This window comes from Acanthaster planci, linkage group LG12 (genome assembly GCF_054643075.1).
Source record: "Acanthaster planci isolate LZ-2023a linkage group LG12, COTS_SCS, whole genome shotgun sequence".
Classification (NCBI taxonomy): Eukaryota; Metazoa; Echinodermata; class Asteroidea; order Valvatida; family Acanthasteridae; genus Acanthaster; species Acanthaster planci.
Genome location: NC_141788.1, coordinates 8284933 through 8312258, shown reverse-complemented (window position 1 = coordinate 8312258; position 27326 = coordinate 8284933). Strand labels below are relative to the sequence as shown.

The 27326-nt window shown below is 43.6% G+C and overlaps 2 protein-coding genes across 4 annotated transcripts in view; both read left to right on the top strand.

The window, feature by feature from the left end:
• dot1l (DOT1 like histone lysine methyltransferase) overlaps positions 1–16636 on the top strand; it is a 31889-nt gene extending 15253 nt beyond the window's left edge. For 2 of the 3 annotated variants that reach the window (XM_087144244.1, XM_087144243.1), the window contains exons 9-25: positions 105–153; positions 449–548; positions 999–1105; positions 1337–1378; positions 1904–2149; positions 2556–2624; positions 2748–2892; positions 3527–3661; positions 4060–4151; positions 4471–4572; positions 4767–4904; positions 5025–5150; positions 5669–5765; positions 6038–7352; positions 7779–7876; positions 8052–10536; positions 11111–16636. In XM_087144244.1, coding sequence (XP_087000370.1) covers positions 105–153; positions 449–548; positions 999–1105; positions 1337–1378; positions 1904–2149; positions 2556–2624; positions 2748–2892; positions 3527–3661; positions 4060–4151; positions 4471–4572; positions 4767–4904; positions 5025–5150; positions 5669–5765; positions 6038–7352; positions 7779–7876; positions 8052–10528 — 5338 coding nt within the window. In that variant the 3' untranslated portion in view covers positions 10529–10536; positions 11111–16636. The remainder of the gene's footprint in view (positions 1–104; positions 154–448; positions 549–998; positions 1106–1336; positions 1379–1903; positions 2150–2555; positions 2625–2747; positions 2893–3526; positions 3662–4059; positions 4152–4470; positions 4573–4766; positions 4905–5024; positions 5151–5668; positions 5766–6037; positions 7353–7778; positions 7877–8051; positions 10537–11110) is intronic. The other variant, XM_087144245.1, reaches the window with a different exon arrangement.
• A 1007-nt stretch (positions 16637–17643) lies between these two features.
• Positions 17644–25614, top strand: capsl (calcyphosine like). Its single transcript, XM_022246066.2, has 6 exons — positions 17644–17799; positions 18355–18703; positions 20063–20240; positions 21204–21416; positions 22583–22684; positions 23308–25614. The coding sequence occupies exons 2-5, from the start codon at positions 18567–18569 to the stop codon at positions 22682–22684; spliced, it is 630 nt and encodes a 209-aa protein (XP_022101758.1). The 5' UTR covers positions 17644–17799; positions 18355–18566; the 3' UTR covers positions 23308–25614.
• The last annotated feature ends 1712 nt before the right edge of the window (positions 25615–27326 follow it).

Genomic DNA, 27326 nt, shown 5'->3' with positions numbered 1-27326 from the left:
CGGCACCTTGATCAAAGGCTACGTACATGTAGACCACTAAAATTTCGCCTTTGTTTAAATGCAGTCTGTCAAGATCATGAAGTTTGTTGTTTCTTTTCTTCCAGCATTATATTTGTCAACAACTTTGCATTTGGCCCGACCGTCGACCACAAGGTATAAAACTTATTCCATTCTCCTCATCCTGTGTTAAGAAAGTAGATTTTTGTCCAGCTATGGGCATTAGATGTTAAGATTGTGGCTTGTTTAATATGTACGCACACACTTTAAGGACTGATGTAACCCCACAAAATGTGTAAATTGTTGGAGTCTGATCCAGCAGTTACAAGAGTTGCCGTTATGTGAGGCTAACTCCCGAAAAGTTGATTTCCAGAACTTAGTCACTTGAGCATGTGCTATTTTTGCACGGAAGATATTGTCACAGAAAAAATTCTTTTGTGTGTGTGTGTAGTTGAAGGAGCGGTTTGCCAACATGAAGGAGGGAGCTAAGATTGTCTCGTCTAAAGCATTCTGTCCCCTCAACTTCAGAATCACTGACAGGAATTTGAGTGGTAAGTCCCCTCAAACTGACCCTATTCAAGGGAAAGCCATTTTAAAAATCTTTTTCCCTGAATCAGTGCGCCCTCAATCATATTCAGTGTAATCTGACAAGTGGGATGGTGCCAGACTATTTAGGGTTCCAAACCTCATTTACAGGTTTTTTAACGTGGCTCAAAACATATAGATCTAATTTATCACAAATTTTGAATTGTTCAAAATATAAATCTGGCATGAAGTTGAAATGAACTTTCATTTGGTTGCCGTTATTTTTACTCTCAGCTTCCAAAATTAAAAAGTTACCCTCATTTTCAATTCAAGATGGCCAACACATAAGTACAGAACACTTCAGCCAGCTATCTTATATTCAGGGAAGGCATTTCTTAACTCTTCGGCCGAACTGTTTTTGCCGGAGCGTCAAATGACCCCACAAGACTGGAAATGTTCATTTTCTTTTTCTTCAGATATCGGCAGCATCATGCATGTGGTAGAGCTTTCCCCCCTGAAAGGCTCTGTGTCTTGGACAGGCAAGCCAGTCTCTTACTACCTCCATACGATAGATAGAACATTGGTGAGTTTACCTACCAGCCTCTATAAAAACCGACGGCACATTCAAAGGGCGAAAAGACAATCTAACACTTTTCATCAGTAATTCAAGGACAAATTTTGCCCAGTCTGTCATGAATGGAATGCATAGCAAACAGCGCATGTCTCCTGAGGATCTTTGCCTCTATGTTTTGCAACACTGCTCGTCACTAATTTTTGGTTCTCGGTGCTACATTTTTTGTTTGTTTGTTTGCAGCTTGAGAAGTATTTCCAGCGCTTAAAAGATCCTAAACTCAGGGTGAGTGACTTTTTCACCTTTTTTTTTTTTTTTTTTGGAAAAAACTAAATTTGCTTTGGTGCATGTAGGCTGGCCTAGAATTCACAGCATGTGGCATTCACCTGTCGGGGAAACACATAACGTCATTCAAGTCAAAGATTACATAGAGAGAAAGTTGGGTTCTGAGCTGAGTAGACTTTCTGTGACAATAAAGCGAATGTCTGTGCTTTCCTCTAAACACTGAATGATATGCGGTGCATTCCACTTGAAGCAAATGCTTCTGCATGTACTGTGCTCTAGTAGATGGAAAGAAGGATTTGCATGGCACAGCAACACACCCATTGCCTTATTTGTACCTTGCCATTCACAGGCAGGTACTTCATAGAGATAACAAATGCAATGGCCTTGATGCCTATTGAAACGTTTCCGTAGACAAGTGTCCATATGAAGGAGAAATTGCTTTGCCCCTTCATGAAGGAAGTTACTGCGCTGCATATGGATCTTACCAAAAAACTGATTACCATATTCCATCATGCCGTCTGTTAGGAAGAGGAATACCAAAACTGGAAGAACCGTAACCGCCGCGGGCAGGAGTACAACGCCAGCAGGAACCTTGATTTCAGCCGCAACTCCAGTGACAGCGAGTCAACGGTCGTCGGCCCCACAACGAGGCGCAAGTGGACAGAGTGGATCACCAAGGACAGCAGCAAGGAGAATGTGGACAAGAACTCGGACAAGGTGCAGAATAGTCGAGATCTGTACCTTAATCATTACAGCTTCCCAAAAACCTTGGTTAGTCGGGTAACATGCCAAGTGAAAGTAGGCAGAGTGCCAATCACAAATAACAAACATACAATGAGTATTTGGTTGGTAGCCAGTATTTGCTAAGTAAACATATTTTGTGCTTGAGAAATTTCTGAGGGTAGCAGCTTTGTGAAATTCACCCCACAAGTTATTTAGTTAAAGTGTGCGGGAGCGGCACTGTATACTCTTGGGTTTTCTGCCTAACTTAGCTTTTTTGCTAAAAAAGGGCAGACTTTTGTACTTGAACAGTAAACGATTGTAAGGTTCTGTATGTGTAATGTTTGAGACCTGCATTGACTTCAACAGGTCACTGCTGGGGTTCCAGGGAAAATACACAAAGAAACTCCACATTTTGAAATTTGGTTTTATTTTTATGGTTATTCCCTTTTGCCAGGCCTCAGAGAGTTCAGAACCATCCAAGCGGAGGCGGAAATGGAAGAAGACACCAAATCGAGTACAAGAGGTACAATTTGCCCCAACCTCTTACACAGACTGTAAAATATGCCAGCATCTTTGTAACTTTCAACCGTAAACTCCCCCACATTTTGAAGCTTAACTTTGTTGATTTTTTTTTTCCTGTGCTTAGACAAAACGCAAGAGAGGCCGCCCTCCCAAGACGGCAAAGAACCAAGACGAAAACACCGTCACCAAGAAGCAGTCGGCTGTCTTAGGACTGGAAGCTCTCCACCAGCATACCGTGTCGCTGAGCCAGTCCCCGCCTGACAAGAAAGGTTGGTAGCCACCGGCATCCTGCTAGCCCTGGACTCATTCACCCCCCCTTCATGAAAGGAATTAAGCTGAGGTCTAACAGTGCCTCGACTCAGCCAGCCCTACGTTTCCAGGCACACCCATCCGTCCCAAACTGAAGAAAACTTCAACACTCTGATCAGTGTTCTGGTTTGCAAATCCTCAAAAGACCAGCACAAAGCCTCCATTCTGAAGTCGCAGGCTATTCAGGTGCCGTGCAGGAAAAGCATTGCTTTGTCAAATATGTTAGGAATGTTTGCAGGGCAGACCTTCTTGTGTGAGTGGGGTTCTGTAGATAACTGGTGCACTCAACATTTCACAGTGTGTGCTCTGTCTGTTGTCTCTGGTTTCCCTGTTACTTTTTGCTGGTCTTCTGTCTGGTCTTGTGTCTTTTCTTGTGACTTGTCTTGTGTCTGGTCTATTGACTGGTCTTGTGTCTGGTTGTCTTTCTGGTTTTGTGACTGGTCTATTGACAGGTCGTGTCTAGTCTTGTGAAAGTCTCTATTACAACACTGATGAGGGCATTGTTGCTTTACATGTCAAAATATCGCCTTACTATGTTTTGCTTCTCCACAACAAGCTCCATTGACAGTCTGCTTATTTTTTCTCTTTCACCAGATTCGAGGCAAATCCACAATGCACAGTTCAACCTCCCCAGCATGGTCACGTCCAAGAAAAAGCTGAAGACGAGCCCGACAACACTGAGTACGAAACAGCAACACAACGTCGAGAAATCGCTGGACAGATTATTAGGTGAGTTGAGCTCTAGGGAATGTTTGGTACAACAAAATTATCAACTGGCACCAAGCCAAGAATGAAGTTGAGATCTGGTCCAAATTTGTAGAGCTATGTAGTACAGTGTGGATAAACCAGACCAAGTGAAACAAGTTTACAGATCTGTGGGGCCCTGTTGAACCGGGCAGTCAACTGCCAATTCTGAGTCATTTATAGTTAGTCTCACTGAACAGTGTCACTGTTGGATCCTGTTGGGACTGGCAGGCTGGCTGACCTTGTGGAAAAAGTTCCTCCAGTTGGATCTTGTTACGCAGAGCTTGAAAGACTATTGAATAATGCAGCGCTGAGCATGCTTTGAAACCAAAATACTGTTCAAGGTACACCAACCAATGTCATATATCCTACTTCAATTTCAGAATCCTACAAGCACCAGATGTTAGATTTTGTCACCTACATGAGGAGTCCTGACTATCTAAGGCTTTTACATGTACAGCTGGATCAAGAAAGGGTATGTCATGGGTCAAAGGTCAAGGGTCCGTGCTTGTTTTTGCATTTTGTTTTTACCCTTCTCCAACTAGTCAGTGCTTAATTCTTTTGCAATTTTTGACAGCTGCTTATCTGTTCTTGATTTTCATAGGTTGGTAATCTGTCTTACAATACAAGATGCTTTTTCCAGCAATTTGGACTCCACACCAAAAACTCTGGCTTGTGAAGTTTTTGTTTAACGATGCTCTGATGTGCCAGTCTAGTATTGTCACAATCACTGCATCGATGAAGCATTGCACCTGCACACAAACATCACAGTGATGTTATTCTTGCATTTCCAGGCACGGAAAGACCAACTTGGGGCCAGACAGGAGCAACTGGAAAGGCAGATTGACCATCTTCGGCAGGACAGCATGAAGCTGCTGAATATACGACTGGACGAGGTATGTAGTCACAATCCCTGCTGTGCACAAGTACCCCCTCATTGGTGAGAAACAGAGAGATTACACACTTGGTAAATAATAATCAGTACTCGATAATACGGCTTCCTGTCTTGTTAAAGCATGGAGCCCCAGGTTCAGCCTTGAGTTGAGTGCAGTTGACCTGAATTTTGAATTTTGTTTTCCCTCGCTCACAGCTTGGCATTGAAGCCAAGACACCGTCGGAGCTGGTGGAGAAGTCCAAAGAAATTGTCGGCAAGCACAGGGAGCTGCAGCTGCAATGTGAGGCACTACAGCACCAGATCCAATCCATCGAGGACGCCAACGAGAAACTGGTAAGGAGGAATGACGTACAGACAGCGACCATCTAAGGTTCACGTTACCAAGGTTGTTAAACAGCCTCCGCAAACCCTTATGTCTCACAATACTTTTTTTGTGGGTAACTTTCATCATAGGTGCGTGAGAGCCAGCAGGATGTCCTGAACCACTCCAATCCGACATCGCTGATAACGGAACAGATCATCCAGGAGTATAATCAGCAGAAGCATCTACGCAAGGAGCTGGAGAAGCTGGAGTCCGAGGTAAGATAAACTCAAGTGTCAAAAGTGGAGTACCTCACAATTGCCCAATCAGTACCTCAGGGTCACTCTGCCATCATCATCATCACCAACTCGGGGTAGCTTAGGTTGGGCATGGTGAAACACATATCACAGTTTGATCTCCGTCTAAAGCCGTAAGCTATTCATATCGACCACCTGTGAGTAATTAGGGAGGTGGGGGTCAAAGGCTACAGGGGAGGGAAAGGCTACATGCCTGGAGATTTTTGACTTTCTTTCCATTCACTCTTCCAAAATTTTGTCTTGACTTGACACAAGTGTAGGGATTTTATAGCAGTCCACCATTCAGCTATTACATGTACATACCACCTGTGCCCAGTTAATTACAAGCAGAAAACCTTGATGACATTAACTAATATTTTCATTGCTTGGTCGATTCCCTTGTCCAACAACTCCGTGGAATTGGCCATGTAGCATTACTTGAAGTTTGATGTTGTATTATCAACTGCATATGTCCTTTATCCACTTTTTATCTTTTTCAGGTCCATAAACTGGAGAAGATGTCGTCGGCGCCAGGTGACGATCATCTGGCCAGTCAGGTGAAGCGCTCTGCTAAGCGCAGCTCAGGAAGCCCAGTGGGTAGGTTTCAGAACTTGAGACTTGCAACTCGGACTTGAGCTTAACTCACCCCGAGCTCTTGTTGTGGAAATTGACAGAAGCAGATGCAGACTCAAGACATTGAGGAAAAAGCACAAGTCTGAAATGCCTACTGTTGAGCATGAACTTACCTACAGTAGTCTTGGGAGTGTGAAAATATAGCTTCTTTTGATGAGTTTTGATAATACTTTCACATATCTGGATTGTTTTTCTAAAGGAATATGGAATTCATTTTTATGTATGCGCTCCCACAGGTCTTGTCAATGGAAGCTTGGAGCACCGTAGAAATAATTCTCTGAGTCCTGCCCGATCTAAGGGAATCAGCTCCAACAGTCCTTCGCCAACAGCCCTGGTCACCAAAGGCTTGCCTCCCAATCTGTCGCCGCGGTCGGCTGCTCTTGCTGCTGGCATGCATGACTACACACACCTGTCGCCGGGGAAGGCAGCACTTCACCGCAGGCTGTCCGGGTACGACTTGAGTGCCAAGGACTCAGCGGGGAAGCAGCCTGTCACAGCCCAGAGTGCCTCTGGAAAGGAACTGTCGCCAAACGGGGAGTCAAAAGAGAAGAGCAAAAGTGGAAAGGAGAAGGTTCAGGGAGGCTTTGCCATCTTGGCTGGGCTCCAGGCGCTGCCTGCCAGTGGCATGATGACCTCTACGCAGATACCTGTGTCAAGAACGACCATGAATGGCTTGGAGACAGCAAAAGAAGGTGCCCTGCTCAACAAAGGTGAAGCTGTAAATCAAAGCATTGGGCTGAAGGGGCCGAAACCCCCACGGGACGTGTCGCATCCTGACCTAACCCAAATCATTCCCCCTGCTTCTAATGCTATGGCCACCTCGGTCATCACCTCTATCGGGTTAGTCAGAGCCCTCCCCCAGACCCCCATAACTGTCCAGACCCCTCTGACAACCCAAACTACACCGCAGATGCCCCTAATCAGCCCTCTGGACATTAAGCACCGGGGCCTTTTCAACGTCTTGGTCACCAACCAGGTGAGCAAAATAAAGGAGGCTAGCATGACTCCTCTGGAGCCTCCACTCAGTCCCCAAAACGTCACCCTCTATCCAAGTGAGCCCAGTAGCACCCAGACCCCAGTCAGCAGTACTGCAACTGTTACTACCTCGCAGAGCAATGCAAGCTCGCTATCCCAGGGCACATCCAATCCAGCTGCCCACTCCATCCTCTTGCTGGACACTGCGGCCGAGAAGCCACAACCATCCACAGATCCGTCCACCAGCCAGCCTTCGGCAAAGCCCTCGCCAATCATAACCACAGCCACTACAATATTAACCCAGCCCCCGCAGCCGGTCCGGTCTAGGAAGGGCCGCAAGCGGGCAGCAACGAATGCCATGGACACCGCATTGCCTTCGAAGATGAGTGCCGTGGTCCGCCAGGGGAGCCTGGAATCGCAGGACAGTATCCTCACCATGCTGACTAACGTCAACCAGCCACTGGGCATCAGTGCAATTCCCTCCCCAGAGGGTAAAATGTCCTCCCTGGATCGCTCCACCGGGCGGGAGGCACAAAAAGGAAAAGTGAAATCTACATCTAGGTCTGCCCTCAAGAAGTAAGTAGCACCAGTTGTTGACTTTGACACATTACTGTTGTAATCAAGAATAAGGGCAGTCTATCAGGGGCTGCTGTGTTTTTTATTGTTCATATCAGATCATTTGGGAAACAGTCTTGTTATTTTTCTCTCCGGATGTCCTGGTAGAATTTTCATGTTGTCTGCATTTGACTTTACAAGAAATAGTTTGAGACAAAGCATTCGAATACACATTGTGTAGGTTTGGAGTTGGACATCAAGTATTTTCATGGATCCAGGGGTTCAGATCCTGGATTGAAAATTGTTTTCCCTTTTATTGCCGACCAATGGATGTAAAGCTTTAACTGAAAGTGCTCAGGGTTATTAAGGTCAGATTCCTTGTGCATAGCAGGAGTTCACTTTTAAAAGTTACGAACTATTGAATGTACATTTGCTTCCTTTCTGCAGCAAATTGTGCAAGCTAGCTTCTGCAGAGACCAAAGCAGCATTGTCTGCTGTCAGGGTGGTTTGTAGAACTCCAGACCCAATGAAGGAGCAGGGCAGTGGTAAGTCACTGAACGTTAACTCGCAATACTTGCTCTGTGGATTTCAATTCCGTCAGTTCATATCATGTAATGGAGAAACTGTTGCACTTTGTTATGTGATGTAGTATTGAAACTTTTCCAAAACTAAAAAATCAACAAAGTTTTCATTAAAAAAAATTGTTTGACCTATTTGCAGAAGTGGACAGACTGCCCTCGCCTGTTTCCCCTGAGCCAGCCAGGCCAAAGGTCAAGGAGTCCCCTAACACAAAGAAGCTACAGGCCAAAATCAGCAGCGGATTTGATGCCCTGGCAGCCTTTGCCTCGACAGAGCTGGACCGCAGCAAGCAAATCCGCCGCCAGAGTGCCGGCAACAGCCCCGAGAACCAGGGTCGGAGGGATGCCTCCAAGAGCCCCCTGGGTGCCGGGGGACGTTCGCCTCATATACTGCCTCAAGTGGGCAGCCCAGAAGGGGGAAACCTGGATGGCTACAAGAACCCCAAGAAGGGGCCCTCAGTCTCCTTCAGTCGGGAGGAGGGCCCTAAGAAAGGAGGCACACCCATGATCGCCCTGATGTCCCAGGTTGGAGTGAAGGGCGATGGGGTTGTGCCCCACCAGAACAATGCTGCAACCACAAACCAAGGTGCCAATATGCAACCATCACTACCAAATGCTGCAGACGGTGTGCGGTTTGGGGAGACCGAGCACCATCTTATATCGGAGGACGAGGACGATGTCCATGTGGATGTGGAAGAGACAGACTCTGTCCATGAGCTGCTGAAGCCACGGACGCCTGGCTGGAGACGGATGGCAGATGAGGAGGCTCTCCGTTACGTCGACGATGAGAAAGAAGAAGAACCTCCTTGCCAGCCAGACAAACCCAGCAGTTTCTCTGACCAGGCAGGGATAAATGGAACCACTCAGCCTTCGTCAGCTACTCCACCCAACCCACCAAAGACCCAGCAAAACTTTGGGGCGGGCATCATATCTACTCAGCCTCAGGTGTCTTTGCAGACGTCGACTACAAACCGTGTGATGAGTAGCTCTGGTCCTATTCAGGTCTCCAGCTACAACCAAAATACAGCATATGTATCGCCAGCAGTTTCTCAGCCTCAGGCAGGGGGTTTGGCTGAATTTATATCTGGTCAGGGTATGCCAACAGGATCAGGGAATCAGGTCATCAGGAATGGTTTACCTTCCAATACGTTACAGCAGGGCCCAAGCCTGTCCATAGCTGTCCCTCCTAAGCAGGTCCAGGCAACCAAGATGGGCGTGACTTCACCCACTGGGAGCCGATCGTTTGCTGCCATCACTACAGTCGCTGATCCCAAAAGCGTGTCCAACTCAGTTGCAAACAGCGTTGCAGAGGTCACACTGGCCGACCAGTTCCACAAGAAGTTCTCCCGGAAGGAAGGCCGGAAGTTCGGCAAGCTGTGGCAGCAGCACCAACTGAATCCAACCAATGACCCCAAGATTAATGTGTCGGGTCAAGCACAGGGTAAATCAGCAGATGGAACTGCTGGAGGAAAAGATTACCAACAGACTGAGGACAAGTGGCGGCGACTGCACCATCCTGACACCTGTAACAGTGTGCAGTCTAGTGTGGCCCCGAGGTCTTCTGCCGGCCTCCAGCAAAATCAACACCAGTTGTCTGCCTTGTCGCACTACACGCCCGTCTCAAATGCAACCGATCCTTCAGTCCGCTGTGCACCAGTTCTGCAGCCCGGTTACACCAGCCTGTCTGCCTCCAGCCAGAAGCTCTCCCATCCGCGGTTGGTCGGGGAGGGCCAGACGGGCAACAAGCAGTACTCCAACAGCTGGGATGGACGCTCTGCTGCGGACAGTATATCACCAACTGGTGCTTCCTACCAGCGCAGCCAGCAGGAGACCAGAGGTAGTTACCCGACAGGGGTCAACACACCATACATTGAACTCAAATCACAGCATCAGAGAAACGGACCCACCCAAGGATCTACTGGACAGTTCAAGAGTACTGGAGATGCCAATGCAGCACCCAAGGCAAAGCACATAGGAGTGTACAAGGCAAAGGATGCCTCAGCCAAATCCTTCAGTCAGGCAAACGCGACCGCCAGTTACCTCAACAATGCCTCGCTTTTTTCCAATAACCCGCATTACAGCAACTCGCTGCCCAAAACTGGCCCAACAGTGCCGCACAGTGCACCGGCTGCCTCGTACAATCATGCCCAAAGTCTTCCAAATCGGGGCGTCGGTGTACCCCTGCAGTCGCCGCGGTCCAACTACAACCACCACACCCCCTCACCGACCTCCCCAAACCACTTCCGGTCACCCTACCCGAGCCCCACCCACCAGAACCGGGTGATGTCGCAGGGCACCACACCTCCCTTGGCCTCGCCAACAGAGCAGCCTCCCCCACCCCCGCCTCCACCCCCGAGGAGTGAGGACCCCAATCCTCCTCCCCCGCCTCCTGGAAGACCCTTGCCCCCTCGGATCAGCAGCATGCGGCCAGGCATGGCCATGTCACCGGGCTTTCCCATGCTGTCACCCTACACCATCCCCACAAGGCCAGAGATGGGAATGCCGACGTACCTCCACTCCTCCTACCCCCACCCCCACCCACAGGCTAACCTGTCAGGATTCACCACGCCCAATGCCACGGCTGGTTACATCATGCAGTATGGCAGCACACCCAGATAGGCGAACAGGTCAGTGTACAATGTCATGTCACAACCATGTACACCAAAATGCAACAAAGAATGAGTCTCAAAAGAGAGATGTTTAGCTTTAGTAGTCAAGTGTTTGCTATTTGAAAACCTCAGTTTATCACTTTAACTTAAATGTTGGGTACAGAGACAGTAATTCAAGGCGTCATTTTTATAATCTGTGTTTTGATTTATATGCGAGTCGTCCTTTATTTTTTTGGGTCTGCCAAACCATAATGATGGCTGATGGAACATTTGTGATATCAACAGGCTTAGATTGCCTTTAAACTCAGTCAGTTGGTTTTAGAAGATTTTCCAGGATTCAGGAATGTAGAGCCCCTTCACTATCCATGTACATGGGTTTTGATGCCCCTACAGTATTATTGAACAAAAGACTTGCAACTTGTTCCTGCAAAGTAGTAGATTTTGGAGGATCTGAGATTAAAAAAGGATCCCAGCTAAGTGTTGAGTGACCCAGGGTTGAAGGGTGTACAAGTGCCTCTTTGCTGCTATGGTTGCATATGTGTCAGATTTGAATATATGCAGAGTACTGATTACCACTGATAACTTTTCCCAGGTTTCAAAAGAGCAAGCTTGGATTGTTTCTCCAAAGAAGCAAGTGTTTGATGAAAGGATCCATCAGAGCCAGCTTTGCAGCACCGCCTTGAAGAGAATGGAGCAGCTACCAGTGGCTCACAGTACGCAGCCTCACAACCTGGTTGGTCAGTAAAGCATCTCCTCTTTATAACTTCACCATTTATGCACTGTCTGGTTGCCGTTGACAACCAGGGAACCCAACTACACTCAGCTTTTGATGTGTGATAAAATTTGAGAAAAAAAAAACAGAAAAAGAAATGCACAAGCGCATTTAATACTTCCATAGAAAACTTTTTATAGCCGAAATGTAGGTATGCACTAATAAAAGACATACACATAGTATTATACAAAGGATACTGCCAAATACTCTATATGGTTATTTTCCACAAGGGAGTGTCATCAGAAGGGATACTACAAACTGAAGTAGATAAATATATTAAGTAAATAGTGAGGGTATATTTTTCAGTCGTGTTGTCTTAGACACAGATTAATCACTGTATGTAGTAAAGATTAGTGCATTGTGGAGTGATGCATTCTGGGAAGTCAGAGTAGTGAGAGTGCCCAGCTTATGTTGTCAGTCTGAAACGGAGTTCAAGACATTTGGACTTGTCGTGTTGGTTCTTCTGATCGGCCAAGGGCCCAGCCAAGGGAGCGTTGCTTCCTTGCACACCATGACTTGTTTGCATCCTGAATGCAGGTCCTTTTTTGGTGGGTTGAAAGCCTTCAGACACACATGCACGCACATTTGACGGTACTGCTGTGTGTATATGGAGATCGTGCCCGGAAGAAGCATACCACGACTCAGCACAGCGTACACTAGAATGTCCGCTTCTGTTCCTTCCCAGTAGTCACATGCACTAGGCATATTTTAGTGAAAGCAACAAAATCACTGCCAGGCAACGTTTGTAGTTTACTCTTAGTTCAGGGGTTTCAAAGAGAACTTCTAATTCTAAAAGATATGAGATATTTTTGTGAACAGAATGAATATATAGGAATGTAGATTAATTATAATGATTACCGAGGACACCTTGAAATTAAGGAGAACTAATTTCATTGTTTCCAACTATGAATGCGGAAGAATGAAATCTTTCACATACAGATGCAGTGTTGGAATTGTAAAGTGTAGAAAAGCGTATTTTTTTTTCCTGGAATCAATGTGAAATTTAGTGGATAGTCACTCACTTAGTGGTCTTTGCGTTCTGTTGAAGCAAAGCTTAAATGTGCTGTCCAGGAAAGCACAATAGTTCCAAACAAAAGTGGAATTATGAAATCTGACAACTTCAGAACAAGCCGAAATGCTTGCATGGGTTGCAGAAAAACTTATGAAGAGGATCTGAATTGTCTTGGCACCCTGCATCAGAATGCCATTTCAGAAGTTGTTTTTGCCACCATCCCTAGACAGTTTTATTTTCAGGTGATATAAGGTTCTCGCTCTCAATTGTGGTATATTTCATGCTTTGGCATCCTTATGTGTTCTTTTTTGTACACAAGTAGTTGATCTGCTTAGTTTAAGTTAGTGAAAATTTAACAAATGCCTTTTTTTTTTGGTAGATCTGTTTTGTGTCAGATTCCCTCATTTTTGATTACATGCTGCACGTGTTAAAATGCTGTCTCTGATGTGGTGCTTACAGTGGAGACTTTAATACACTACTTCTTGTATAGGCTTGCCCAGTGTAATGCAATTTTGTGATATTGATAATTAATAGAAATGTTCAAAGGGACCAAAATAATGTTAGATTTGAATAGCTGTGTATGAAGATTATACTGTATTAAGATGTATTTATTGATCTTGTATCCTAGTTTAACAATTGAATGCTATTTTTTGTATTATTGGAAAAAGTCAACAATTCAAGTTGGACTTACAAGATGGATCCACGTTCGAATTTGTACTAGTTTTAGATTTTGTGAGTGCAGTGCACAGGGCAAATTTCTCATGGCATTAGGGTTCCTTTTCTGTTGTTTTCCAATTTCAAGAGTGTTATCTTCTGTCGTACTTTCTTCGATTTTGTTTTTTAATTTTCATTTTGCAGTGAAATCAGACGCCATTTTACACTTTGAAACCAAATTTTGGTTCTTGCTGCATTTTTGTATGAATTTCAATATTAATCCTTCGTCTGGTCCTATGATGTCAAATGGAAATGTGAAAGTGTGGATAGAGTGAGCCGTTTTGAAGTTTTAGAAATGTAATTGAATCTAATGTTCCTATTTCAAGGGATGTGGTTTGACTTGAAGAAACATAGCTCTTAAAAGACTTCCTTCATGAAACAAAGTTATGGTAGAGGAGATTTTTTCCCAGATTGTTATTCAGTACTAGTTATTCCGCAATCTGCATGTGGGGTTTGAATATTAATTAGATTGAGGTCAGATGTCATAGGTCAAGTTTCTTGCATGAAAAAAAAAATGGGCAAAATTGGCATTGCCATTGTTGTTTTCTGGAAAGTTGGTGTTGAATGTTATGAAAGATACATGTAGCGGTTCAGCCACAAGGTAGTTTTTGGGAAAGGTGGAGGCTTTTTGTGTGGTATTTAATCACCTTGTGATCAGGCTTAACTAGTTTAGGTCAAAATTGTGCATGGCAATGAAGAAATTTAGTTGGCAGTGTCTGGTCTTTGGCCAGCATTTAATAACACTTTCTTTGCCCTCTTCCTGAGCTTTGGGTTCAGTCAGTGAAAGTTTGTTCCGTCATTAATTTCATGCATTTGCATGTTTAATTCAGAAATATCTCTCAGGTTTGGAGGATTTTGTCATATCTTATCTTAATGACGCATTTACTATGTGGACACTGTATCGTTGGAAAACCAGAGCAAAAACTAGCGTGTCCACTTTCTGGGTTTCCCTCACCAAATTTTATGTTCGTAGTGACCATTGAGAGAAATTGTTGGAGGTGCCATCAAAAACCCAACGCCATTGGGTAGCTGCTTCCAGAGTAGCGCATGTCCTGTCCAGCTGTAACAAGCCAGGTTATTGGACATACTGTTGTAGGGCAGGTCCAATCAGTTTACTTGTTCACTTCCTGAGTTTGACTCAAACCAAGATTGATCAGATGAATCCTATAGAAAATCCCACAGAAGACATTACTGAATTCTACATGAAAATGCAAACAGGAACAGGCAGTGAAAGCGGAAGGTTGCATCCAGACAAAAGCTGCAGTCTTTGATGTGAAGCTCCCAATTGAATATACTTGGCTATTTTGCCAGTACAAAAGTTTAATTTTTCCCCAAACCAGTGAAAATTATATTAATACTTCAGTGCGACTTACATTTCTGCATTTCAACTTTTGCCAATTGTGTAACTTCAACCCACACAGAGAATGTACATTTTAAAATTTTGTTAAAGCAGAGACCTGTCTCATTTTGTAAACTTGTAGCCCTTTTTCCGGTAGATACTCAAAAATACTTCAAATTTCGTAAGGATTTGAAACTGTGGAACTTGTAAACATTTTTAATATTGTCCTGAAATGCTGCATTTGTAATGGCCTAATTTGCAATGTGGTGCTATTTGTTTATATGAAAAAATATGAAATACTATCACTGAACACTACCAAAAGCCACAGAGGCTATAGACTTGAACAGTTATTTTCCCCTAATTTCTAAGCCTGATTATATAAATCTGTATATTGTTGTCGTTGCTTTAGTAACTAGACTTTAGGCTGACTTATTTTGTGTACAGGATTTTGTGCCTGTTAAGGTGGCCATTTTTGGTTTTGTCACATCTGACCGTTTCCAGTCATAAAGTAAATTAATTAAAATGACTTGAACAGTAATTAATTACAAGATAACTAATTCCTTTGTTTACCTGTACCAGCCACCAAGTGGCTTAGCAGGTGAAATTATGCCACGGGCTAGGATTGACACCGATCGGCAAAATAATCAAGAGAAACTGCCAGAATTATGATGTTTTTCCAAAAAAAGTTTTGGGTTCATCCTCTCTAAGACTAGAAAGTCAATGTCTTTCAAACTCGGGCAGGTCACCTTTGGTGCCAAAAAAAATTAAGAAAAAATACTTAATATTGTAAACAACTGTAACCTATGCAAGCAGATCGTTCACTTCCAAAGATTGAGTTGTCAATCAAACTGGAAAAATCAAAACAATCCATTACCTCACTGGTTTTGAGATCAGCCAGAAAAAATACTTGAAGTGTCTTCTGCATACATATAAAAGCAGCTTGCCAGCAACTTGGTAGAAACTCGAGGCACGTTTGGTCGACGGCAGTAAACCCGCCTTTTGGTGCATACTTTTCAGACTGTACAGCCGGTATGCCAATCCTAAACCCTGGCTTGACTTCATATTCGTTGAAGCTTCCCCAAAATGCAGTGTTTACAAGGATTAGTTCTACCAATCAGCCCTGGTAGACATTTTTTCTTCATAGGTAACTATTTTGGTACATTGTGTTGTAATGTTCTGAAAACCTCTCTAATTCGAATCCAAATCCTAGCCAAATGATGGTATTAGTGTTAAAGCAGATCTCACAAATCTGTGGGAATTGAGTCACAATAGAGACTGTCTTTATTTGTAAACAGAAACACAGTCTCACCCAGAATTGCCATGTTCGAGATGACTTTTCAATAGCCGTTTGTAGTTTGACTATTGAGCCAAATCTGTTTGGGTTTTTAGTGTTATTCTTAGTACCATAGTGAATAGCAGTTGACAGTGGTCAGAATTTAACGTTACATGTACTGTTAGAATACTGAAGAGTTGCTGGGAAAACGGGTCAGCCGAGATGCCATTTCGTGATACTTACTCTTTACTGTGGTGTTTGCTGCTGGTGTAAGTAGTTCATTAGGCCCATCGTAGTCCCGCATCGTATTTGGTTTACCGTAGCAACTTGTGGATGAAAATACATTGTAGAGCCATGGCATTGACCTTTCTTTTGCGTACCCATAGCCGCACTTTTTGCCACCGCGGTACACAGTCCGCGGCCCGCCACGTGCGGGTTGGCAAAACTAGGGCGGCTGGCGCAAGGAAAGAAAGTAACTCACAGTGGTTTTAACCATACTGCGTGTTGCGGTGTATCATCATTAACACACCGCACGACGCCTTTCCTCTTTGCAGAGGGCTAAGAGTGGCTTGAAACGTGCCAGCCATGGCGGTTATTTATGTACAGCAGGCTGCTCTTGCAATATGGCGCCAAAAAGTCGGTAGGGCCGCCCCCGGAAGTAGTAGTACTGAACTGAGTACCAGCCAAATGCACAAACATGTCGTATTTCTGGCTGGTAAACCGACTTTTTGCGTGTGCTCTTTTAATAGCAATACGCTAGATAGACGCTTGGGGCTCGGCTGGACGGATCTTGTTGTACTTGGGATCTTGAAAGAAACCAGCGAGTGCTGTGTCGCAGCCATGCATGAGATGTTCATTTGCGCGGTTTTCTGTGTACATTCTTTTTTCTTTGCAACGGATGTTGCATTCTGTAGTAATAATTGTGAAATATTGTTACATAGAAAAGAATTGTTTATTAACTCTTGGAAATTCGGGTCAATAAATTAATTGTAGAAATGTAACCAGAAAGTCTGAACTGTTAAAGTTATTGCATCACCACGTGAGTTTCCCGCCTTTTTGACATGATCTCTAACTTTCTTATTAACAGAGATAGCTGGGGGGGCTCGTTAATGGGGCCATTTTAATATCAAAACACCCAAATACCCACGAACTCGCCCTCAGATGCAGAGTGGGACTCCTTCCATCCACCTCATAGCATCCATTAAGGTCCCAAGGGTGAATCCAGGAGTTTCCCGGGGGGGGGGCGTGACTAACAATTGTAGGGTTGGGTAACCGGAAGCAGAACTGTTGTTTTTTTTACCCCTTTGTCACATTTATGGGGCTTGGTCCCTCCTTCTTCCCCTCCCTTTTTTTACTGTTTTATTTATCTATTTACTCTTTTGGGGTGAAAAGGAGGATGTGCGCCACCCCCACACCCCCTGGATCCGTCCCTGTGGTCTACACTTCATTTAAAGTGCACGGATGTTTTCTCTCTTCTTTCTTTTCCTTGGAACCCTCTCATTGAAGGGCGCTGCTTTATTATATATTAGGTGATTTTTTTTCTGCACTGGATACCCCTTATTTGGGGGGGGGTTGTTTCAGTACATCAGAGTGGACCAATGATGAAAGTGTTCTCACCATTGTTTTAGTGAGTAAATTCGAGTTCAATAATTCGCACTTTGAACTCCCCCCACCGAAAACTGCGTCTTCTCAAATAGCGCCCTCATTTAGCAGGATAAGCCTAGACATTTTTTTAAATGGGGCATTTGTAACAACGATGAGCCAAAACAAGGAAGAAACGGTTTTCATATATTAAAGTGGAATAAGTAGTTGTACTGAATAAATTCTATGGTACAGTTCCTTTAACTTATTGCTCTCTTTACTCTGTTTTTTTAAACCCCTCCAGTCAGAAATCCTGGCTCCGCCCCGCAACAATTAAGCTGAGTCTGGTTCCTCCTCGTCTGCTGCTTCTTTCTACTCTGTAAGTGCAGCAGCGTCTAAGAACCAGACTTACCGCATGAGGGCGGTTATTTCCATAGCTTCATAACAATCTGACGTCACAAGCTACATGCTTTGCCTGCTCAAAAATCGTTGTGTATTGTATCCTACATGTACGTTAAATTCGGCAGAGGCATAAGCTGTACGCTATATGTACATGACCGAATTCTGTGATTAATTTCATAGGAATCAAGGTAAGTTTGAAAAACGAAGGTTAACTGTTTAAGTTTTAAAAAGATATGGGTCTCTAGGCTTACAAAGAAAATTTCCTGTAGGCCCTACCTACGAAATACTGGCAACCAGGAACGAATTTCACACAAATTTGTCACATGTGTTGTGAGGGGGCTTACTTGGCTATACGTGTTCGCGTTAGTGGACTCATTCCTACCTCCATGGTGGGCTGGTCTTGGTGGTGGGGACCGGTCAGCGGAAAGGCGAATAAACACAACTAAAAGTACCTGTCCTTGCACAATATAGTTGTTGGCCGACCACGACCAAATGTTAAAAAGGTGATTTGTAGAGTCCACGTTACCCAGACCGTCACCACAGAGCAAGGCATGCCTGTCTAACTAGGCCTAGGCCTAATCCTCTGTTGATCACAGTATGGTAATTTTGTGCAGGCCTAGGCCCTATTCACATTTCACATTTCCCATCAATTTTTCTTGGAAAAAATTAAGGGTCAAGCCTTCAAATAGGGTATTTTGGGACACATGGAGCATAACTTTTTTTGTAATTTGGCCGAATTGCAGGTTTTTCTTGAAGGTTTCTGGGAATCCATCAGCTTGTGTACTTTACGCTTGGAACTGTTGCCACACCTGTTGTCACACCCGCTGCCACACCCAACTTTACTTTGTTGCCAGTCAGCCTTCACGTATCCATCACCACCGAGCAACACAAAAATCTAGAATCAGAAGCCTTTTTTTTTTGGAAGAAAGACAGGGAGGAGGGACGAGAGATCAGGATGGCTGGCACAGCGAGACACGACCACGAGATGAAGCTGAACGCCAAGAAGAAACTTCAGACCACCAAGGACCCCATCGAGAAACTGCGCTTGAAGTGTTTGGAGCGGGGCTCCTCTGGCATCAAGGGAATCGGACGGTAAGAGTGCCCTTTGATGGGCGTGGAAATTGGTGAATACTAACGTCGCACGTTGTGAAAGAGTCTTCGCATGTGCAGCCCTACTTTTTGTGCCAGTGTTGTGATTCCCTACCCGCGCCCCAAAAAAGACTAGATGTGGCTGCTCTGGATGTATGGAAAATTAACCACTTTCTGCCGGGGCAGTTATCAATGTTGATGATGCTGGACCGAGATATTTATCATTTTTTTTCTGTTTTCAAAATTTTTTAAAAATTCCTATCTTCATTTACTGGATACTTACAAACACGTGAAGGATTGTCTGGTGGCCCCTCTAGCCTGACAGACAAAATCTATTGACACCTGAGTATTTCAGCCAGGCCTGCAGCCTTGTAAAAAGAGCCCAGATTGTGTGGTGTTATATAACTTTCTTTTGTTCACGAACCTGGCTCAGTGCGCTGCTGACCTCTTTTCAATAGGGACCAGATTAGCATGCAGCGGTGCTGTGTGGCTCATCACTGCGGTGGTAGAGCGCTTTGTCCCCGGTGGTAATCCGCGCACTTTAAATGCCCCAAACCATGGTATACTGTTTCATAACAAGGCTGGATTATCTCCACTTTTGAGAGAGAAAAATGTCTGCAGTGTCCAGCAGCCTGGTCTTTTGTTACAAGGCCCTGTTCCCCTTGTTTGAGTTCGGAGACCCCAGCCACGCATATACATGTAAAGCATACATGTCCGGATCCGGAATCCCCGGCAGGAACTGGTTAAAAGATTGCTATCCGCTCTGAGCAGGAACAAGAGAGGGCATGTCTTTTCATGGCGATGGTGGTCCCTTAGTGTGAACTCTCTGCTGCCGGCACAGGAACACGCAAACTTGTCATAGGACGCGCCAAGCACGTGTGACAGTTCTCTGTTTGAATGAACACCGGGCGAGTAGACGAGCTCACACGGAAAAACCATCCACCAGCTTGTCTCCTCATTGGTGATGATTTTGCACTTCAACTCGGGGTGGATAGGCTCTGACATTTGCTGGACTTTTGACTATTTGAATGCGAAAAAGGAATTGTTAATAGCGTGGGCGTTCAACGGTGGGGGACCGGATGGGGATGTAGTCCTTCCCCTGACTCCCCACACCCAACTTCTTAAAGTATTGACTTGTTTTCCCTTCAGAGGTCCCTTGTTTTATGGCCCTTGGCAACATTAGTCCTGTTCCCCCCTCCACCGTGAATGACCTCTTACAAAGTCTGGAGAGTTTGTTCATTTTCATCTAATCTTTATCATAAAATGCACCACTCTCACTTCAATTACTGTGATCCAAAGTTTGCCATTACTATGGGTTTTGTGATTTGGGGTTTTTTTCTCCACCCCTCCCTCTCGCAACAGGGTCTTCAGAATAATGGATGACGACGGTAACCGAACGCTAGATTTTGCTGAATTCAAGAAGGGCATCCGGGATTATGGCATGAGCTTTGACGACAGTACCATCAAACAGATGTTTACCGCCTTTGACAGGGACGGCAGCGGGAAGATAGACTTTGACGAGTTTCTCGTCTCGCTTCGGGCAAGTTTGTGGACTGTTGTTGTTTTTGTGCATCTTAGTTGTATTTGTTTCCAGTTCGAGGAAGAATGAGTGATTTGGAGTGAGCTTTGCTTTTTGGCTTCATCTCTTATTCTCTCAAGTAAGACAGGAAGGAGACTGGCAATTTTTCTTCTCTTGGAGCTACAGGCCAGGAAACTGGTTCCCAGACAAACACTGCATTTACAATACATTGCAGTAAGCCTTTTGCGAGCTAGATTTAAAGAAAATCTGGTACACTGAGTTCTTTAAAATCATGTGAACGTGACAATTTGAATTCTCCATACTAAAACACTGTTGCTTTACCTCGTGATTCAGGGCAAGCTTTTGCTTAGTTACATAAGAGATGCTTTGCACGGGTAAAACTGTGCAAAAATCTTTGTCTACTTGTGTGAAAAGTTGTGAAAATATTTTCTCACTTGTTTGAATGGGTGAAAATATTTTCCCTCTTTTGGAAATTTTTTTCACATTTTGTGCAATGAAAATCAGTTCCTTGGGAAAGGAGAAACTGTGAAGTCACATAATATGAATTTCCAGCCTAGAGAAATTGTGTGCTTAGCCTGAAGCAACCTTGATTTGTTGTTTGGTGTTTTTAAAAAATTTTTTCCGAGGTGGGGCCATACTTATCTGTGGATGGGTAACTGCAGAGTTACACATCATGTGCAAAGAGGAGGGTGTGGCCAGAGGCAAGGCGGGGTGAAGGGTGTGATATTCCTTGATTAAAACAGTTTGTTGGCAAATAGTTTGTCGCATGGGTAGGTTGCATCATTGTCAGCAGTGGATGCCAATCAATTCTTCAGTGTTTGTTGATAGTTATCTACCTCCAACAATCAACTCCCCTAGTGCACTCTCTGAGGTAAGTGTGCGTTGATGCATTGTCTTACAAATCAGCCTCCCCCCCGTAAGATGGAGAACTAAAACCCTTCAATTTTTTTTTCAATAATGCAGCCAAAAATGTCCAATGCCAGGGTCGAAATAATCTGCGAGGCCTTCAAGAAGATGGACAAAACCGGCGACGGCGTCATCACCATTGAAGACATGAGAGGGGTGTACAACGTCAAGAAGCATCCCAAGTACCTGAACGGAGAGAAGACAGAGGACGAACTCTTCCGGCAGTTCCTGGACAGCTTTGAGCCTGATAAGTCAAAAGCTGATGGCATGGTACGCCTATTCTGTACATCTGTTGAATTGTGCAAGGATTGATTTTTGCAAAATGTTAATTTTTCGCTTGTGCCAAGGAAAACAGTTCTACGGGAGTGATTAGGACAGTCAAAGGGATGTGCAAAGGCAAGCATCATTTTTCTGTGAAGACAAATTATTGTTTTGTTAATTTCACCGTCAAGTTGTGAAAACCAGTAGCTCTTACAGAAATGTGATGTAATCTGTAAAAACCCTTCAGATGGTGAGCTTTGTCATTTTGGTGCATATCAACTACAAACTGAACGGGACACTGTCCCGTTTTCAAAACTCTTTAATACATGATTCTAGACAACCTAGATTCATATTGTAGACAACCTAGAATCATAAATGTAATGTACACTACTCAAAAAAAGATAAATACCACTTTTTATTTTTGAGTATACTTTTTTGATATGAGACATTTTATTGCTGAAAATGTGCATTGAAAAAGTTGAAACATTTAAAAAATGTTTTATTCCAATGAGAACACCATGTAGACAAACAAAACTGAAAGAATTAGACCCCACTCATTGCTTGAAAAAAAGTTAAGAAAAAAGGGGTCCTTAACTTTTTTGAGTATTGTATCTCAAAACAAGAGTGTTTCCATTTTAAATTGAAGTTTATATGCACCCAGATGACAAAGCTCACCATGTGAAGGGTTTTCGCAGATCGCATCACAAATGTTCAACTATGCCACACAGGAGTATTTGTACATGGCGTGGCATTGTAGGATCATTCCGCGTCAAGGCAAATTTTTTCCAGGGTCAGTCTCACAGATTTTGTCAAAATTTGCTGGTATTATTCGGTCAAACGAGGAGACCTCCAAATCCAACTTTTAGCATTTTGGATCGTCAGCTTTTGAGTTGCAACTCATTGAACTTTTGACATTTCAATTTTTACTGTAACTTTGAATGCATTATGTCCTGTTAGGAATATCAGAGATGATTTTTACCTTAAATTAAAGCTCCTAACCTAATAAAAAATCCCACAGCACAGTGTGTTTGCGTCATAAACAAAAGTCAAACTCTCTCTGTAAGGTCAAAAAAATCACACTTTTATTAGTGTCTCACACTCTGTTGAGTGTTTCTAGTAGTCTTTTGATCTGTTTCCTTTGAGGTTTTTTCTTGTTTTGGCTCCATGCTTTTCAGATCACAAGGGAGGAATTTCAAAATTACTACTCTGGCGTCAGCGCATCGATTGATCAAGACAGCTACTTCATATTGATGATGAAGAATGCGTACAAGATATAGGTGGGTGTTTCTACTTGTGGTCTGTTTGCTTGTGGATTGGCCTCGAGCTGGACCAAGAGAGGGCGCTCATTTCTTAGCAGTGGAGGCTCCTTTGGTCGGAATTGAATTTCACTGGTTCAGGAATGACTAGGAAATGCACTTGTCATGGTTGCATCACCACCAACAAAATGAACTCTCCCGAGGTGGATGGTGCAGTAATTAATGAGAAGTCTAACCCAAGCCTAATCCTTAAAAAATGAGATCATCACATTTAACATAGCTCCTGCAATAACAGCAAAACCACAGGCATATGGCAGTCATGCTTTTACCATATATCTTGTTTGAAATGGGCTTTCTGGGATAGGTCAGCATGTGCGCCGCACCAAGAGAAAAGGGTGCCCTGTGTGGTGTGCACATGCCAAGGGCATTGTGGCTTTGTGCGCATTCCCATGAAAATTAGTCTGGTGCACTCAGTGAGATACATGCACAAACCAGTGCGCATGTGATGTTTTCCCGGTGTTGGGGTCCTTCTGAGCGTTCTCAGAACAGGTCACCATCTACTGTTTTTCCAGGCTCAGGAACAGTCCTCGTTCTTTTATCCACACGCAATCCGCAAAGTTTGTAATGGCTTTGTTTGTGCATAGGTAACTCCACACGACGTGATTTTTCAAAGTAGCATCAGTACTGTGGATATCAGATACGCAAGACCAGTCCATCCATTGCAGGCTTATCCTCAGAACCCACCAACTGTATCAGCCACAAGGATGTTAGTTCTGCTTGTCAGATTCTTTATATTTACCGTGTGTGCCAAAAAATGATGAACTATGTATGGAAAGGTCCAGCTGTCAGAGTACAAATGTTAACTGTTCCTGCAGAGATCGAGATGAGAAACAGCAGTGTGCTTGACTTCTCGATAATCAGCAATAGGAGATTGTGTCCTGAAAAATTAGCAGCATTTACTTTTGCAGTTTGGGTGTGTTCCCCCCAAATTGTACATAATCCAAGAAATGATGGACTTGGAATGAACCATTTCCAGACTTTGCCTTTCTCATTTTTTCCATAACTAGCACTTCATTGTAGTTATTTGAGAATATCAGTGTATAAAAAGTGCTGAGGTTCTTCCTTCTCTTGACATTTTTTTTTGCAAATAACAGTCCTTGATACGCAGCCCAGAGTTTACGTTCCAGTGAAAGCTTGGCTCGCTGTAAATCTAGGATCTTGTTCAAATCAAGCAAAAGGAGCAGCCTGACTTTGGCTAATTGGATGTAGGGCTGAGTCAAATTGAATAATTGAATATCCAATTATTTGACTTTCCATTTGATCAAATATTAAAATTTTGGGGTATTGGGCACAGCCCTAATTGGATGCAAACGAGGACTAGTAGCATTCCAACTGTCATTTTTCAGATTTTCAGTATGTTGCTGCCTTAATCTTTTATTTCTAGACGAAAACATCATAGGAAGGTACCTGTAGTTGACAGTGGCTGATGTTTTTTTTAAACTTTTATTTTTAAATATTGGATCAAAGTTTTTAAGACCTGTGTTTTAACAATCAGATTGAGAATCTCCTTGTTTTAAAAAACCGAATACCACGTTTATTAAATTAATGGCTCCTTTGACTTAAGTTAGTTAAAGACAACATTGGCATGGAATTACCAAGTCTCTCGGTAAAAACACACTTTTTGTCATTAACAATACGTGAACGAGTGGAGAAAAAGTGTACTTCAGTGATTGAAGCAACCCATCAACTTTGTCGGCACAAGTTTGCTACATAGTATTCGATTTGTTCACCAGCCCTAATAATATCCTGTGATGGTTAAACATTGTGTGCATTCATAAAGATTTGAACAGTTCGTAAGATTGCTCTCAAGTGATCATGACTTTTTGACAGAAATGATTGATACGCAGTTGATAACCTATGGTACCGTTGGCCAAAATTGTGTTCTTTTTAAAACGAAATCTTATTGACCTTGTGAACTTGTAACAACTTCAGTAGCAGAGACCGTGTATTAAGTTGAATGTGTTTTTTATCATTACTGCGTGTTTGTATTATGTGTTGTTGTAAGTGTTCATGTTCATTGTACTTAATTTCATCAGAATTACATTTTGAATATTGACGCCTTGATTCAGTAGTGGGGTGTGTGGTCCATTGTATGCCCGAGGCACATGGTACGCCTACGTAATAATTGGCTGAACTCAGTTTTGCCCTAATACATGTAGATTTAGCCAAACTCCAAAAAAGTCACACATTCTTTCGAAATTTGCTTCTCAAAGAAGCCAGTAAATAAATGACTGCCTCGCAGAAGGTTGTGTCATGCCGAAGTAGCAAGCAGTCTAATCTGCCTGTGTTTAATCCTACATGTATGTCAAATTGTTGGTTGATCACGTGAATTGTCTAAGCCACATTCTCGTGGACCATGATAAGCTGGGCGGCCGCAAAAATACATTGAAGAGTTTAAAGGGTGGATGGCCACACCGGTCAGACACATTCGATAGTCACATGTTTGCCCCTTGTCCAGGTTGGCCTCTATAGAATGGTGAAATTTTGCTCGCTGTGTACTTAATCCGCTTCCAAAATGTTTTGGCCGGGGGCGGCAGCAACATGCGCGTCAATGAAATATGGCAGCAAGCCGCTAGTTGACATCTCCCACGTGCGCCTGTGTAACCGTCGGTCGTAGCCAGTTAGTGAAGTCTAGTTCGCTATTCCGTGGCCCTCAATTCCCACTACATGTAGCTTTCAGTAATCGTGGATATTTAACTATTTTTGTACAGTTTAATGTGTAAATATTCTCCAGAGGTAAAATGGAAATGTCTTTTGAGCAGAATTATGTGCTCTTTTCAGTTATTTAAATGGTAATTTTTAAGTATGAATACCTGTTCCGTGTTGTTTTAAATAAAAACTACATTCGATTATCAGCCGTGTGAATAAAAAGTACTAGTAGAACGTCATAATTGTTGTCAGTTTGAATTCATCACTACAGACTTGGCCAATGCTTACTACAAATAGTAAAATCACGAATCTGTTTAGTCCACTTTCCCAAACTATGTATTTAGATCCCAATTTCCTATCGGGATAAGGTTAATGCTTTTGAATTCTGAGGAAAACAGCATGTGGAAGTGTTTTCACAGAATCAAGAAGTGTGTTGTTTGTAAAAGGGCATTGGCACCAGAGAAATCCATTAACGAGCAATCACATTTTGAGACAGCCTCGACTCGAAGATGTCCACTATATATATTTTTTTAGCTGACTTGCATGAATTTTTATATTCATATATATTTCAATTTGCTGTTATTCAAGTTTCCTCTAAGCAGGAGATCGCATGACATTGTTTCTCTTACATTTTCCTGAATTGGAAGCGTTTGGAGCTAAATGCTAGCTGTTGATTCAAGGTCTTTGATAACAGATGGCGAGTCTGATGTGCATGTAAATTAACATCCAGCGGACAGATACTTTCATCGTGTGATTCATTCACCAACACTCATTATACCAAGATATTAAAAATGACCATTTCAAATTCAATTAAATTTAATGAACGAAACAGGTGATGGAAAGAGATATCGCGAATATGCCCTGCCAAATGGTTATTGACAGGCTTCTAAAAACTGTCGATCGTTATTTTGTGGAGTCTCGTTGCGATTTATACGGTGGTCTGTTCCAGTGTTACCATAGCAACTGTTGCCCTGGCAACTGCACTTTCCAAGTGCAGGCTACTCGCATACATTGTGTTAGATGATGTGAAACACAGTGTATTAAATAATGTAGGGTTACGCTGAAAGACAGAGACAAGAGTTAGTCGTGCTTTGGTGTGCTGGTTAGGATAGGACATCGGCGGATCCGTGGAGGCAGTAGCGGAGGGGGGGGGTTACAGTCTCCCCGTTCGAGGCCTGTTCCCCCCATTTGCCCAGTCCCTGCTCAGAAATCTGAGAAGGAAAAAATATGTTGACAGTACGCCTTTGTCAGCGTTTTAACTGTGCCCAGTGAGTGCCTCTAAAAATGAGTGTCCCTCGACTGCTGACAGCCCTGTAAAATGAACCCCATTTACGCCCCTGCTGGGAGGGCCCAAGGCCGTCCATGCCCTCCCCCAGGGGAAAGGGGAACAAGCTCTTTTTGATTTGAATAATGAAGAAAGGCAATACGGACGTTTCACAACAGGGCGACTCCAAGAGTTTGCAACGCGTTGGCCAATCACAATGCGCGAAATCTGTCGACCCAATACGCGCTCGGAAAGGGTCGACAAAGTTTGCGCACCGTAATTGGCCAGCGTGTTGCAAACTCTTGGAGGTGCGCTATTATAAATCGCCCGTATTTCCAGGACTACCTATGTCACGGTATTTAACTGTCCTACTCTCACAAAGCGTTTAATTTAAACGCCTCCAACTTAGCTTACCCTACCATGAAGGCTTGAACTTAAAGGTTAAGACGTTCCCCGAATTTGTGGCTCCTGCCTCTTGAAAAAATATTTTAGCCCCCCGAATTTTGGTTCTGGGTCCACCCTTTTAATGCGAATGCAGGCACATTAAGCTAAACTGGTCATGAACTTACGATAAGCATATTTTTCAAGTGCTTTTTGCCTTGATTGGCTTTGCTTATGAGTGTAAGTGTGGTTCCCTCCACTCTCAAGAAATGGAGATTTACCAAATCCCTACCAGGTGGGGCAAAATCG

Bases quoted from the DNA above. Each gene is read 5' to 3' on its own strand.
- capsl (XM_022246066.2), top strand. From the start codon at position 18,567: ATGGCTGGCACAGCGAGACACGACCACGAGATGAAGCTGAACGCCAAG. The intron at 20,241-21,203 runs GCAAGTTTGTGG...TCAATAATGCAG, and splicing joins AGTTTCTCGTCTCGCTTCGG to CCAAAAATGTCCAATGCCAG. The intron at 21,417-22,582 runs GTACGCCTATTC...CATGCTTTTCAG, and splicing joins AGTCAAAAGCTGATGGCATG to ATCACAAGGGAGGAATTTCA.